General features: G+C 34.7%; 1 protein-coding gene across 7 annotated transcripts in view; it reads left to right on the forward strand.

The window, feature by feature from the left end:
• The window catches only part of PDE4D (phosphodiesterase 4D), a 1,222,901-nt gene that overhangs the window by 995,744 nt on the left and 211,404 nt on the right, over positions 1–15,753 (forward strand). For all 7 annotated transcript variants that reach the window (XM_074203059.1, XM_074203058.1, XM_074203064.1 and 4 more), the window contains exon 3: positions 9,755–9,791. In XM_074203059.1, the coding sequence (XP_074059160.1) occupies positions 9,755–9,791 (37 nt within the window). The remainder of the gene's footprint in view (positions 1–9,754; positions 9,792–15,753) is intronic.

Here is a 15,753-nt window from a genome sequence, read left to right on the forward strand (position 1 = left end):
AGAAATGAGTTTGCCTGACTCCAGACATGGCAACTATTCACTGTGCCAAGTTACTACTATCAACTAAAGTAATTTATGGAAGATGTGGGAGTCTCCCTTCCAGCTGTATTTGCTTTTCAATAGGGCATCTTAGGAGTTAAAAAAAATCTTTCAAATGCTAAGATGAATGGGTTTTTTTTGGAAGAGGATGAATGAATTTGGGGACTAGGGAGAAAGCTTCTAATTTTCCCTACCATTTCCTTTCCCTGCCCTGCCTTTTTAAAATTATTTCATACTGTTCAAAATGGTACAAATATAAAATGTAGAGATTTTTTTTAAAAGTTATGTGAGAATGACAGAAAAAATTTGCATAGTTAATAGAAGATCTCCCTTGGATCTCCTAAAGTAATTTTTATTGACTACCTGATTGAACTTGTTTGTAAATTATCCAGAGTGCTCTTCTAACACATTAGCAGCCTAATCCAGAGGTAGCTGACCCAGGTGTGGACTTGCATAGTTAAAAAGTTGCATAGTTAATAGTAGATCTCCCTTGGATTCCTATGAGTTATTGATTCTGATAAGTCACTTCATGGGGATAATAATCGTGCCTACTTCCCAGGATTTTTGTGAAGATCAAGTAAGAAAATATTAAAACTCTTCTCAAGCCTTAATATGTTATATGTTAGCTATTATTAGCCTGTGGGATTGCTACTTGAAGGGACTGATCGGTTTTTCTGTGATCTTTTTCCTTGTCTGTACTGTTCCAGTGATAAGCAGCCAATTCAGTAGGTACTGGAGTTTTACAAAACTTCCTTTTAATCAACTTAAAATTCTACCTTCTCTATTTGTTTTGGAAGCAGCTGCCCTGACCTTTTCTGGATATTAATGTCTGTGATTCCCTTTTTAGGATGTGGTCTCTCTATATTTCTTTCCACAGTGACCTGAAAAATGCTCATTTAGTGGGAAAAAAAAATTACTTTGACTCTTAAGTCATGGATCAGAGTAGTGACTAGTGTATGCCCTAAGGACAGGCTTCTTCTTTAATCCAAAAGTAATAACCTTGCTCTGACTCTTTTCAAAAACATAATTGATTGAGGAAAACTATATTATCTCTTTAAGGAAAGAGATCAGAGATTGTTAGCTAGAAGGGAACCCTAGACATCACTTAATTCAAATCCTTCCTCCACACTCAGCCACAGAAATGGGAAAGTGCCATCAAGGTCACATAGTTAGCTAGTGCCAACACCAGGACTTCAAAAACTGATCTTGCAACTCCAAATCCAATTGTTCTTCACTAAAACATCATTACTCAGACATGTTATTTACACAAATTGTGTGAGCTTAGGTAAGCCACTTCATCTCTGTGGGGCTATTTCCTTCTCTACAAAGCAAGGATGCCTTCCCACATCCAAAGCCCTTGCATGTCTTCCTTCAGGTGAGGCTCTCCTGGATATATTTAAGTAGGTAAGTATTCCGTGGTGCTTGTCCAGTGCTTTTAGATTTCTTTGGGGCCAGCAGAGGGCGGCAGCAGTCTAGCTGAACAACTGCTTCTCTCCAATACTAATGAAAGGCAGCAGCAGTTCAGGTACCAGTAGATTCCAGGATGGGAAGGAATAGAGGCCGCAATGTCGGATGATTAGAAAATGAAATAAAATCTTTTTCCAGATAAAATGTCCAGAAATAATCAAACAAAATGAAATAAGAGCCTGTGGACATAGAAAACAGTGATGGATGTCAAGAGTTAGGAACAAGCTGGGGCTGCACACCTGAATCTAAGGGCTACACCTCTGGACTGGGCTGGTAAAGTGATAGAAGGGCACTCTGGATAATTTTAAAACATCAAGTTAAATCAGGTAGTCAATAAAAATTAGATTATATCCAGAATCAGGACCAAGAGTGTCTCATCCAACACAAACTTCAGGAGCATCACCATACTCTAATCCTACCATTTTATGGAATAATGATAGTAACTTTATCCTTTATCCTCTTTTTAAAAGATGCCTTCTTATACTTTGTGTAGGACACTTGATGGAAGTTGTCAATAATCAAGGCCATACCTGACTGTCACACCAAATAACCACTATGATTCCCAATCAAGACCAGTTTTAGTTATTGGAAGCCACTGCTTGAGAAAATGTTTCTTTTTGATAGTTGGACATACGTGTTCTTTATTTCTTTTTGTGATGTTAAATCATTTTCATTTTACATCTCTAGACTTTAGTCCTTTCATCTACATAAGAGGACAGTAATAATTATACTATTTACCTAATGAGACTTTTTTGAGAAAATGACTTATAAATTTATGCTATCTTTATTTTTTTAGATCCTAGTAAGGAAGGTTTCTTATCCCTTTGTCCCAATTACTAATCTGTTCAGCAGGTAATAAGATTTACTCATACCAGGCTTGGGAAATAATGTCTTTATTTAGAGGCAACTAAGGCTGGTCAGAAAGACCTGAGTTCAAATTCAGCCTCAGACACTCTGTGTGATCCTGAACAAGTCACTTGACCTGGGTCTGCCTCAGTTTCCTCATCTATAAAATGGAGATAACAATATTACCTACCTAAGGATCCAGTAAGAAACTATTGTAGTGCTTAGCATAATACCTGGCCCATTGTAGGTACTTAGTAAATTGTTTTCTTTCTCCTGCCTTTCCTCTCTCCATTATCTCTCTGTCTCTCCCCTCCCTCCCTCCTTCTCCCCTTCCCTCCCTTCCCCCTCCCCCCTGCCCTTCCCATGCCTCCAGACGTTTCAATGACAATGGAATAATTTCATCATTTCTTTGAAAGGGACTAGGTAATTGGAGACCAGGATGAGACTCCAGGGGTTGTTTACACTGATAGAATAAGTTTGTCTCTGGCTACTTTCTGGTTATATATTATAAAGGAAAGGCATAAATTGAAGCAGTTATTCTGAATGATCCAGATAAAAGCACTTTAGAATTAATTATCTGACTAATTTTGGTGAAAAGGCTTATGAATTTATTGGGATGGAGGAGGGGAAACTGAATTATCTTATTAAGTGGTTCACTTCCCCAATTTGTATGATTAATTCCCCGGTAGCAATACTCAGAGGACAGTCTGTATATCACTATATTTTTTGTTTATTCTTTTAAGATAGTCTTCATAATAAAACTAAAACAATTTCAGCTAATTTTAATCAATTAAATAAACAACATGAAGAATAAAATCTCAAATAAAACTGTAAACTCCAAATAATTTACATTTTATTAAATAAAAATATAGATATTTGCTAAACTTTAACATCACAGGAACTTTTCTGTTACTCATTTATCTCCAAATCTCTTTCTCATCTATATACTTTTAGTTTTGTTTCCCATTTCCTTTTGTCTTGTAGTCAATCAGTTGCTAGAAGGTTGAAGGGGCTAAAATGCAGAATTTTGACCTAGCCAGGAAAACCTCAGTTCAGCTATTGTGTCAGATATTAGCTGTGTCACCCTGGACAAATAAATTAACCTCACATAGCCTGTTTTTCCATCTGTAAAATGGGGCTAATAATAGCAAGCTCCATCATGGAATTGTTATGAGGATCTTGTAACTAGGTGTTAGGTATAACTGGAGTCAGGAATACTTCAGTTCAAACCCACTTTCTGGCACATCAGCTTTGGACCCTGGGTAACATCTGTCTGCCTCAGGTTTCCTATAATGTTACCCACCCCTCCAAGGGTTGTTTTGAGAATAAAATGAGATAATTGTAAAGTATCTGACAAACCTTAAAGTGCTCTATAAATGCTATATTTATTATTGTAGTAGTAATAATAATAATTAGCAAGGTAACATCTAAATTGTTTTATACACCTTGAAATAATATATAAATTCTAGTTTATGAGTCAATGTGTATGTTTTTTAATTCTGCTTTCTTTCCTGAATCACTTTAGACATTTACTAAGTACCTATTTTTTTATATTCATGATTGTCATATTTTAGATTCAATAATATTCCATTATATTAGTTTGCCTCAGTTTATGCTATTGTTCACTGGTCCTTTGAATAGTTTGTACTTGTTTTTTCTCTTCCAAATAAAACAGAGTTGCCTTAAAAATTAAAAAAACGCAGATAAGTCTCCTTCTTTTAATAACATTTTTAGAATATCATCCTAATAGAAGGATCACTGGGTCAAAGTATCTGACTTGACTTTATCAGACTAGGTTCATAAAACCTGTAAAGTTCAGGGGCACTGTCCTCAAACATCCTTCTGTGATAGGCAGTACAAAACCCTAAATATTGACTTAAAAACTTATGGAAATTGGTCAGGGTCTCTCAAGGAAATTTCTCTGTGTCAGAGCTATGACTCAATTCCCCACCCCCTCTCTCAGTGTCTTCTGATTTTGTCTTTGTTACTTTTTCATTCCATCATGCCGCCTTTGATTGATTTAGTAACTGTACTACACACACACACACACACACACACACACACACACACATATATACAGATATATATTGCATATATATGTATATAAGCCATTTTTTAGAAAAGGACATCATTCCTTAGTTTTATCAAAAAATATAAAAGTGTGCTTGTTCCTCCACAGCCTTTCCTTTCCTGAGTTATATGATTTACTTTTTTTGCCAATATAAGTACTATAAGGCAAAACCTCATAAGTATTTTCAGTTGTTTATTAATTTCTTTGATGTGCATTTCTCCATTTCTCTATTAAGAGTTTGAACAATTTTTCAATTGATTAGTGAATATTTGTGTTTTTTCTTCAGAAATGGTCAGTTTATATGCATATATAATGCAAACATATATTGAATCATATATATATTTGACACACATCATTCATATCCATATGCATAACACATGTTTAAGTATGGTACAAATAAATATATAACTAATATATATGGGATGTGAATATACATATATTCCTATTGTTCTATATACCCACATATATGGTCTATGTATACACATGTATATGTCATTTCTATAGAAGTATTTATATGCATGTATATATGTGCATTATATGTTGTAGTATCAATGAATTTTTCTAGAAAATACCTATCCTTTTACCCATCTATCCCTCCTTCTAGAAGCAGAGATTGGTGTTCAAAAGGGCAGAACAGCAAGAGACCAAATTGCTAATATTTGCTGGATTGTGGAGAAAGCAAGGGAGTTCCAGAAAAAACATATACTTCTGCTCCATTGACTACACTAAAGCCTTTGACTGTGGATCACAAAAAAAAAAAAATGCAGCAAGTTCTCAAAGAGAAGGCAGGACTAGATCATCTTAACTGTCTCCTCAGAGACCTTTATGCAAGTCAACAAGCAGTAGCTAGAATCAAACAGGTTTCTAACTACTTATTGGAAGCAAAAATACTGAAACAATCTTAAATAGTTTGGCCATCCAATGAAAAGACAGGATTTGTTGGGAAAGGCCCTGGTATTTAGGAAAGATTGAAGGCAAAATGAGAAAGCGATGGCAGAGGATGAGATGGACAGATAGAGTCATGTGCAGAATTTGGGAAATAGTGAAAGACAGAAGGGCTTGGCATGCTTTGGTTCATATGGTCATAAGGAGTCGAGCACAGCAATCTACTTATCAAATCTTTGCATCAGAATATCCATCTATCTCCTGTGACCATTTATTCTTTGTAGAAAAAATTTTATCATTTTGCATCAGTTCCTTAAAGATTCTGGGTATTAGATTTTATCTGATACATTTGCCAAATTTAGGAATCATATGGTATTCAGATGTATGGCTTTAATGGGTAGACAACATGTACATAAATATGCATGTTAGTGTGTGTTTGTGTGTGTGTATAATGAGCAAATGGACCTTTGCTCAGAATGTCTTTTAATGCATAAAATAAAATGCATAAGATTCAAAGGAAAGCAACACTGAAATGCAAAAGTTATCAAAATGTTTTTTCTAAGTTGATAGAGGTCAGGTTAAGAACTTTTAATTAGATCTTATTATAGATATATGATATGAAATGTGAATGGAAACTCATAGCCAAAGAAGCTAATGTAATCTTTTCTAAGAGATTAGCTTACAGGAATAAGGAAGTGGTAGTTAGTTCTTCTGTTCTCTGCCCTGGGAAGATCATTTCTGAGGTTTTATGTTCATTTATACATATATACATATATATATATAAATTTTGAAGGTAAGTATGTATGTATATTTACACATGCACATGCATATTTGCACATGTGCATATTGCTATTCCCATTAAAATTGTATACACAGATAGCATGTGTTCCCAAAATTTGTACACATGAAAATGTGTATGTGTACACACACATTTCTATACATGTATTTATATGTGTGTGTGTGTGTTCATATATACCAGGTATGTGTTCATATATACCAGGATATATGTGTATTTATAGGGGGGGTGTATGTGTATATGCTTATACATTTATACACATATATGTATGCATGCCTTTATAATTCCCTAGTAAGTGGTGCTTGAGCTGAGTCTCCAAAGTACCCAGGAATTCAAAGTGGTGAAAATGAGGAGGAATGATCCCCTGGAATGGAGAACAGCCAGTGCAAAGTCACAGAGATGGGAGATGGGTCATCTGAAGAGTAGGAAGACAAGTGTGGAGATAGTTGTAGAGGACATAGAAAGGAAATAAAGACCTTTCAACAGTCTTCACATGCATTGGAGTCAATGCCGTTTATTAGTTGCCCTCCTGCTGACCAAACTACCCTATATGAGGAAAAGTGATAAGGAGAATAGGGTTGTAAGGCAAAAGTGGAGAGGAGGGAGCTGAAGTCCTTAGGTGAGAATGGCTATTTGGGAGGCTTAGGAAATTTAAAACAGCTGCTTTATTAAGCACAATAGAGAAGCAATTTTGTTGTTGAATTGCTTTCAGTGATATCTGAGTGTTTGTAATCTCTGTCTCCAATTTGGGGTTTTCTTAGCAAAGATCCTGCAGTGATTTATCATGTCCTTCTTCAACTCATTTTCTTGAAGAGGAAATAGGCAAGCAGCTTTAAGTGACTTGCCTAGGGTCACACAGTCAGTATCTGAGGGCAAATTTGAACTCAGGTCTTTCTGACTCCAAGCCCAGTACTCTATCCACTGTGCAATTTAGCTGCCCAGAGAAATCAGTTGGGGAGGAGATAAAGGGGTTAGTTGCCTTGATGCAGGATTCCCCTTTAAGCAAGGGCTTTATGTCACATATAAATTGACTTCTTTTTTTTCATGCACTGTTAGATTCAATGGCTACTAATGTTCCTTTTGAAATGACTTTTTCATCATTGACATCTTGCTATCCAACTTTTACAGTAACTTTTAATGAAAAATTCCTTTCTCTAATATCTTGTGATGTTGGATTCATCCAGTATTAATTTCTCATATATACTTAGCTATCTTTGTTTTTCTTTATTTGTTTCATTTTTCTGTTTTCCATATAGTTTTGATGTCTATGACATTTTAAAATAGCATAGATAAGATTACTTGATTTATAGTTTTATAATTCTTGAGATTCTCATCTCTTCATTTTTCTGTTTTGTGTTAATGTATTTAGATTCTATTGTTTCTTAGCTCATGGTATTGTAATTAACTTCATCTTTATGTTATACAGTATTGCTACTATAAATACTGGAGTATTTAAATTGAAGTTAACTTTTATTAACTTGGTTAGTATTGACTTTTTTACTATAATTGATGATATTATCTTGTTTAGTGCTTTAAAATTTACAAAGGGCTTTAAAAATATCAACTGATCATCACAATAATCCTGAAAGATGCTTGTCATTTTTATCCCAATTTAACAGAAGAGGAAATTTGGAAATTGAGTTATATAAAGGTTGAGTGATTTTCCCCAGGGTTACAAAACTGCAAAGTGTCTAAGGCTGTATTTAAATTCAGATCTTCTTGACTTATATAGGACCAGTGCTCTATCCACTAAATCACCAAACTGCATTTATATTAATTTCACCTATTCATAAATAGATAGAGTACCCAGCCCAACCTGGAGTCAAAAAGACTCAGCTTCATGAGTTCAGATTATGTCCTCTAGCTATGTGACCCTGGCTAAGTCATTTACCTCTGTTTGTCTCGGTTATCTCATCTGTAAAATGAGCTAGGGAAGGAAATGGCAAAACAGTTCAGTATCTTTTTTTAAGAAAACCCCAAATGGGGTCATGGAGAGTCAGACATGACTGAACTGTGTCAAATTCTTGGGCAGGATATATGTTTCAGTTGTATAAGTCCTCCATAATTTCACCTCCCAATTTCCATTAAGTTGTCCTTCTAGAGATCTTGTATATGTGTGTATAAATATATATGTGTATGTATATACATATATTTATATGTAGATTCTCTGCTTTTATTATGTTGAAATTACTTATTATTAAGTATTCTTATTTCTCAATTTTCCAAGTTTATAAAATGATTTCCTATTTTTTGGTATTGATATCTTTAGTAAACAGACATATTCAATTTCCTGATTAGACCAAAGTCCTAGAGGTTTTTATTTTTATGATATTTATAATCCCATGGATGTGTAAGCAACTATTGAAATATAAAACTGAAAAAAAATCAGGTCATTTGTTGAGGCTAACACCATCAATTTAGCTTGCTCTAAATAATCATTACCATAACTGTTGTTTCATACAGTTTTCTGACCTTTTCCCTGTTTTTCATTTTCTACACTTTTAATATCAAGAACTTGATGCAGTTTGCTGATGAACCTAACTGTGTGCCTGTCTCTTAATATCATTAATGTGCTATTTCTCCTATAAGCAGATTTTTTTGTTTCAGGTCATTCTAGGTTCTTTGTAAAATTGTTTCTCAGTGAGCTAAGAGGTTTAGTTATAGCAAGTGTAATATCACGTCTGTGAAATTTGCTCTAAAGAATAACTACATTTGTATATTGATGTCACTCGTTGGAATTCCAAATCCTGGTGGCCAAGTCTGGGGAGGAGGGTGGAGGGAGGGAGTAGAATTCCCATGTAGATTTTTGAGATCCTTCTGATGGCCTTAGCAGCGTGTGGAAAGATTATGAAATAGCTTTGGGACCAAGTGACCCTCCTTCCTCAAAGCATGTTGCACAATCAAAATAAATCAGAAATGTTCCCCTTCTCCTTTCCTGTCCCCCCTTGGAAGCACGTCAGGCTGACACCTTGCGCCCACATCACCTGGCATGGTGTGGTTTAGGTTGCTGCAGCAACAGCACACACTAGTTAACACTCGCCGTAACAGCGGGTATGTGAGTCAGTTCAAAAGTTTTACTAGGTTTTTATTAGTCCATGATGCAGTCCCAAGTCATCTACAGTTACTAGCTCATCCATGGGCTCACGAGTGATAGACTCATAAGTGATAACTGAGAAAACTCAATGCTAATCACTTCCAATACTTATTTGTTCCCTGGATCTATGGGTGCTCCCACCTATCTCCAGAAGCACTGCTTGTTTATCAATGCCAAGAATAACGGGATCTTTTGGCAGAGAAGAATATGGGGCCAAGAGAATGGCTTGGATAATGCCTGTACCGTCTGATACATTGTATGTCTGTTCCTCCACCTGATTGATAAATTCTATTGAAATTGGATTGTTGCAGAAATTACATTCTTTCATGGAGGTGTGGGACAGCTGGACAGTTATTTTAATATCTTCTATACATACGAAGATTAGTGTCCCTTGGTCCACACCCCAACTGCACCATACAACCAATGACCAGGAACGATATGCTAAAGAAATAAGATGATAACATTTGACTAAGAAGAATCATGATAACTGAAACTTGTTTATAAAGAGCCAAACAGACATTGTCAGTGTCTGATATGAATTTGGTTTATTTTTCAGACATGGAGATGACTTGATCGTGACTCCATTTGCTCAGGTAAGCACAACTTCCGTGGGGATTTTTTCCATGGCCCAATTTCTTAGGAATTTAGAAGTTAATTTGGGGGCTAGAATTGAGGTAGGAGATTAGGGAAGGAATTCTTTGTTTTTAAATATGGATATGATTTGATGGCTAGTTCAGATAACTAAAAGGAACATAAAAGAGAAACAATGGCTTCTATCTACATCATGAGACTTATAGTGAATCTTTTGTTTCTTTTTATATTAATCAAGATACTGGAGGTCCAGTTTTCTTAAAATGCTTTATACCGCAAGGATATTGTATCTTAAAAGGGTTCTTTGCTTTCCTGCTCTAACTATAAGGAGTAGAAAACTAGATCAGAGATCGATACAGCTAACACAGACTAAGAAAAATGTGCTTATTTTTACTATAATATTACTTCTAATTACACTTTGCTTTTACTCATTTAGAATATCATTTTTACTCAGAATTGGTCAACATAGGATTTTTATGCTACTTGTTATTATTATCATCACTATTCAGATTCTAAAATTTTTACTTTTTTGATCCAAACTTGTGATTTCCTACCTCTAAAGCACTTAACAAGGCTTGTCTCTTCATTTCTAAAATGAGAAGTTGAACTAAATGATCTCCATCACTGGAGCTATGATTATTTGATTTTTATCAATGTGAGAAATTCCTTGTGTGGAAACTTCTTCCACCAAAGTAAATTAGTCCCCCTTCCAAAATCTGCCATCTTAAGGAGTTGGGGGCAAAGTAAAGTTGTATTATTTGTCTGTGGTCATATCACTAGTGTATATAAGGGACATGACATCTGATTTAAAATCCAGTCTTTCTATTTATCATTCTCTCTCTCTCTCTCTCTCTCTCTCTCTCTCTCTCTCTCTCTCTCTTCCTTCCTTTCTTCCTTCCTTCCTTCCCTATTTCCTTCTTCCCTCCCTCCCTTCCTTCCTTCCTCTCTCTCTCCCCCTCTTTCTCTCTCTCTTATACTTTCCCTCTTCCTTTCATTCTCTCTCTCTCTCTCTCTCTCTCTCTCTCTCTCTCTATATATATATATATATATATATATATATATATATACAAACACATAGGTAGATATGTAAACATAAATTATCTAATAAAAATCAACACAGGATGATGATTAATGAAATATCCACTTAAGACCAAAAAAAAGTGAGTAAGGAGGGAAATAGATACAAACTGGTTTAGGAAATTGGTTAATAAGAAGTCTGAAAGGTAATCTGTATATTAGAGGAGCAGCTAGTTGTGTAGTGGATAGAGCATTGGTCCTGGAGATGGGAGGACCTGAGATTATATCGGGCCTCAGACACCTAATGATTACCTAGCTGTGTGACCTTGGGTAAGTCACTTAACCATAATTGCCCTGCCCAAAACAAAAATAATTTGTATGTTAAGGATGGCTAGTAGCTAAACAAGTTTATGTATAGAAGTTTCTAGCTATATATATATATATGTATATGAATTGGGAATATTCTGGATATATGTATATTACAAAACTGTGATTGCTTGCTTTGAAGGAAATTGGTTAATGATAATATCATTAATTCCTGGAACACAAGTCATCCATCTCTTGAAACACTAAAGATAAAATAGAATACGTTGATTTCAAATGATTAATATTTCCTGGTTGTGGCATAACTAGAATAGAGGAGATCAACACTTAATCTACAATCATCTTGACGACTGTAGGTGGAAGGGCCCTTGGAGATAGTCTCATAAGAAAATTTATGCCCAAGAATATAAAGTAATTTCTAGTTAAGTTAGTAACAGATTTGTGCCTTGAAGCCAAGTCTGTCGAATCCTTGTTGATCATTCTTTCAACTATAACAGGCATAATCTGATGGATATTTGGTTTACCTAAAGATCTTATTTTTAGTTTAATGGGACAGTAATATCAAGCCAATAAAGTAATTGGTCATTCAAATCCCTTGAATATTTTAGAGATCACATAGTTATTCAAATGATATTCAAATTATTCAAATGGTTCTCAAAAAGTCCCATCATGTCTTTGTCACAGAATCTTAAATTTAGAGCAGGGAGTGGGGTGGAGGCAACCTTAGCAACCATCAAATTCACCTCCTCTTTTTTGCATATGAGGTACAGATTAGGTTAGTAACCTGTCTGGGGTCTCACAACTAGTAAGTGTTTAAGTTGAGATTTGAATCTATTTTCATCTTTAAATTCATTGTCTATCTACAATATTGCCTCTTTTGTCCTTAATTATCTTGCAATAAGCACTAAATAGCTAAGCTTATCATATATAAATGTGGGACCTTCTGTTTTCTTATAATGCTAAAGTGTATTTTGAATTTGTTGTAAACATCACTTACATGTTAAATATTCTTGAGAAATCTTCTTGAAGGCCTTTGTAGAACTGTATTTCACTGTGGAAAAGATAGTTAACTTTTTCATAATTTGACACCACCACAATCTGGTCATGTCCAGAAACTTATAGAGATTTCTAGATAATTTTTTTTCCTCCATTTATCAAATCTATGAGCCAAGAGTTGGGAATGTGGGGTGGGAAGGGTTGAAAAAGCTGAGATCTCCTTCAGTCAGTCAGTAAATATTTATTAAGGGCCTACTATGTGCTAAAGGTTGGAGACATGGAAAGAAAAAGTCAAAAGCTAGTCCCTGTTGTTAGTGGAGAAGATAACATGCAAACTTGAATTTTATTTTTAGTTAACAAACATTTCACTTTTCCATTTCTCCTTATTGGAGAAAAATAAAAAGAAAGAAACACCAAACCCTTATAACAAATATGCATAGTCAAGCAAAATAAATTTCCCTCACTGGCTATTTCCAAACATATATGTCTCATTCTTCTTCCTTGTGTCCATCACATCTTGATTAGTGAATGTTTATAAAGTACCTAAGACTCTTTATGAAGAGTGATTATAGAAATTCTTCTACCTCCTAGAACCTTGCCAACAAGTCTTAAATATGATAGTGATTCAAAAAGTTGTTTGCTTCTGTGTCAATGAACACCTTAATTGTGACCACATCTAGCCCCAAATTTGTGAATATTAGAGAAACTGTCCACTCTCAGACAATTTCAGAAATTTCCACTCTCTCAACCTGGTAACAGAAATTCATCCCCATTATTTTTATCTTTATTACTATCACCTTGCTTTTTTACAATCCATTGTAAAGACATAAGAGAGAAGAATCTTTTATTCAAATTATATTTATTTTCTTCCTGAGGAAAGTCTCATTTGTAATCTACATTTCCCTTATAATCCCTAAATTTAGGTGTTGGTAGACCATGAAATGTGTTTCTCTCCCAAATCTTTCCTAATATATGAAGAATATCAAAATCATAGTTTTGGAAAAGTCACGATTGATTAGCCCTCATGAAGCCCACAAAACTCCCACATGGCAGGAACCAGATTAAAATGTAATTGGAAAATATTTAACAAAATTTATAAAATTAAACCACAACACAAATAATCTCAATTTCTCTGTCGGGGGGGAGGCAGGTTGAGGGGGAAGGGAGGATAAAGGAAGTGACCTGGTAAAGGTCTGTTTCTTTTTGAGTTTGATACCACTGATTTGGAGTTTATACCCCTAAAGAAAACAAATATGAGCTAGTATTATCATTGTTATTTTTTGAAAGGACTACTGTACTTAACATAAGCATTCCAGATGAAGATACTTAGAGAAAATTATAGAATCTTTGGTAATAATTTGGAGATTCAGAATGATACTTGTTTAGAACCCTAGATTTACAGTTCAGGAAGATCTGTTTAAATTCTAAGTTTAACTTTTAATAGCTGTCTTCTCAGGAAAGTTACTTAACCAATTTTGGTTCACTTCCTTTTTGGTGGAATGACAATATTATTTTCAGTACCTATTTACAGAGTTGTATATTAAGTCATTTGTAAATTCTATGTAAATATTAATTATTTTCCAAATGATTAAGCAGACGGCAAGGTTAGAAAATGCTTTTCTGGGTTTGCATGAAATTCCTTTCTTGTTGTCCTTCTTTGTTTCTCCAAGTATCTCCTGTGGGACCTCAAAATTACCGTAAACCTTAGAAAAACTGACAATATCTCATCAAATATTTAACTGATTCTTTTAAAAAAAATCATCCTTGCGCTTCTGATAGAGACCTTTCAACAGATAATTCCCTAGGCAGGAAAATCTAAGTGTCACTCTGAGAAATCCCACAGCTTTACTACTACTTTGAAATTGGCATTTTCCCTTCAGAAGTATGATGGTAAGTTGGCTGGGTGTCAGTGAGAAGCCCCCAGGAGTCACAAAGCTGATGAAAATGCAAGAAAAGCCTCTTTGTATTTGGCAATCCCTAGTCTCAGCAGTCCTGTTGTTACAGTCTGACTACCTTATGTTTATTTTTCATTTCAAATCATAAAACTCTTTTGGGAACCATGAAGCTAAAAAAAATAAATAAATAAAATCAAAAACAAAAACAAATACCACATCAGTTCTATAAGAGTTCCTATTTGGGAATTTGCAAAGCCAAATGGTGAGCCTTTGATCAAGGGAGATGGAAAGGACATCCAAGCATTTTTCTGAATCAATGGGAAAGTCCTTAAATTATTAATGAAGATTTGAAAATATAGATTTTTTTGGTTTTGTTTCATACAAAACCTTTGTATACATTGGTATAGGGAATTCCAAAGACAAGAACCTTCTTCTACCAATGAAGGGCCTACTTTACATTGTTTTAAAGTATTGCGTGGAGTATTGAAAGTAGAAATAACTTGCCTACAGTCACATAGCTAGCTTGTTTGAAACAGGGCTGAGGAAATAGAATATAGGTAATAAGGACCAAATAACTCTACCCTTTTCATTGTCAAGATAAGAGTTTTGAAAACTATAAGTTCACAGAAAAATTTTAGCATTAATAAAGATAGTGAATGTGGCCTAAAAAAAAGTCAGTTAGTTCCCACTTTATGCCTACAGTTTTGTAGGTGTACCCAAAACAAGTAGGTGACACCAAAGTCAGGAAGATTCAGTTTCATGAGTTCAAACCTGGTCTCCGATACTTACTAGGACAATCACTTTACCCTGTTTGATTCCATTTCTTCATCTATAAAATGGAGAAGAAAATGACTCTAGGATCTTTACCAAGAAAACCCCAAATGGGGTGGTGAAGAGTCAGACACAACTGAAATCTATTGAATTAAACTCAGGTAGATTATGGAAAAAAGAGGACCCTGATAAAAATCAACTTGCTCTGACTATACGCATTTTAGTACAGTGGAAAAAATAGTGGGTCTGCATTCAGAAGATCTGTGTTAAAATATTAGTTTTTCTACTAGTACCTTTGATGACTCATTGAACTTCTCTAGATCACTATTTCTTCATCTCTAAAATGAGACTGTGTGATCACCAGGGTTCTTTTTTAGTTCTAGGAGCTATGTTTGCTGAAGTCACGATTTACATATTTTTTAAATATTTTAAGATAAATTAATATTTCAGTTAAAATAGAATCATAGGATTATCAATTTAGACAGTGAAAGAATGTTATAGGCTATTGAATCTGACTCCCTCAGTTTTCAGGTTAAAGAGTCAAGAGCCTAAATGACCTGACCAACTCATTAATATAAGGATGAAGGATATAAGCTCAGGTCTTTCTGACTCTTAATTCTAGTGATTTTGTACATAAATCTTTCCTCCCTATTACCTAAGCATCCTAAATAGCTTTCTTGTGTGTCTATGTGATGGAATTAGGTTATAATGAAAGAGATGTTCTCCCCTTCCTAATTAGTGTATTTTCACATTTTGCATTTGTTTGGGGATACAAAAGGTAATCAGCACTTTAAAAAGCATCGCCTGTCTTCCCATTCCAGTTTCATCACATTAAACATTCATGGTATGTAATCGGAAGCCATCTAGTGGCAGAGAGTTGAAATTGTCCCAAAAGTACTTGTGCAAATCTGCTGAGAGGTCATTCCTTTACGTTAGGTATTAGAATGTTAGATTTAAAGGT

This window comes from Macrotis lagotis, chromosome X, assembly GCF_037893015.1.
Source record: "Macrotis lagotis isolate mMagLag1 chromosome X, bilby.v1.9.chrom.fasta, whole genome shotgun sequence".
NCBI lineage: Eukaryota > Metazoa > Chordata > Mammalia > Peramelemorphia > Peramelidae > Macrotis > Macrotis lagotis.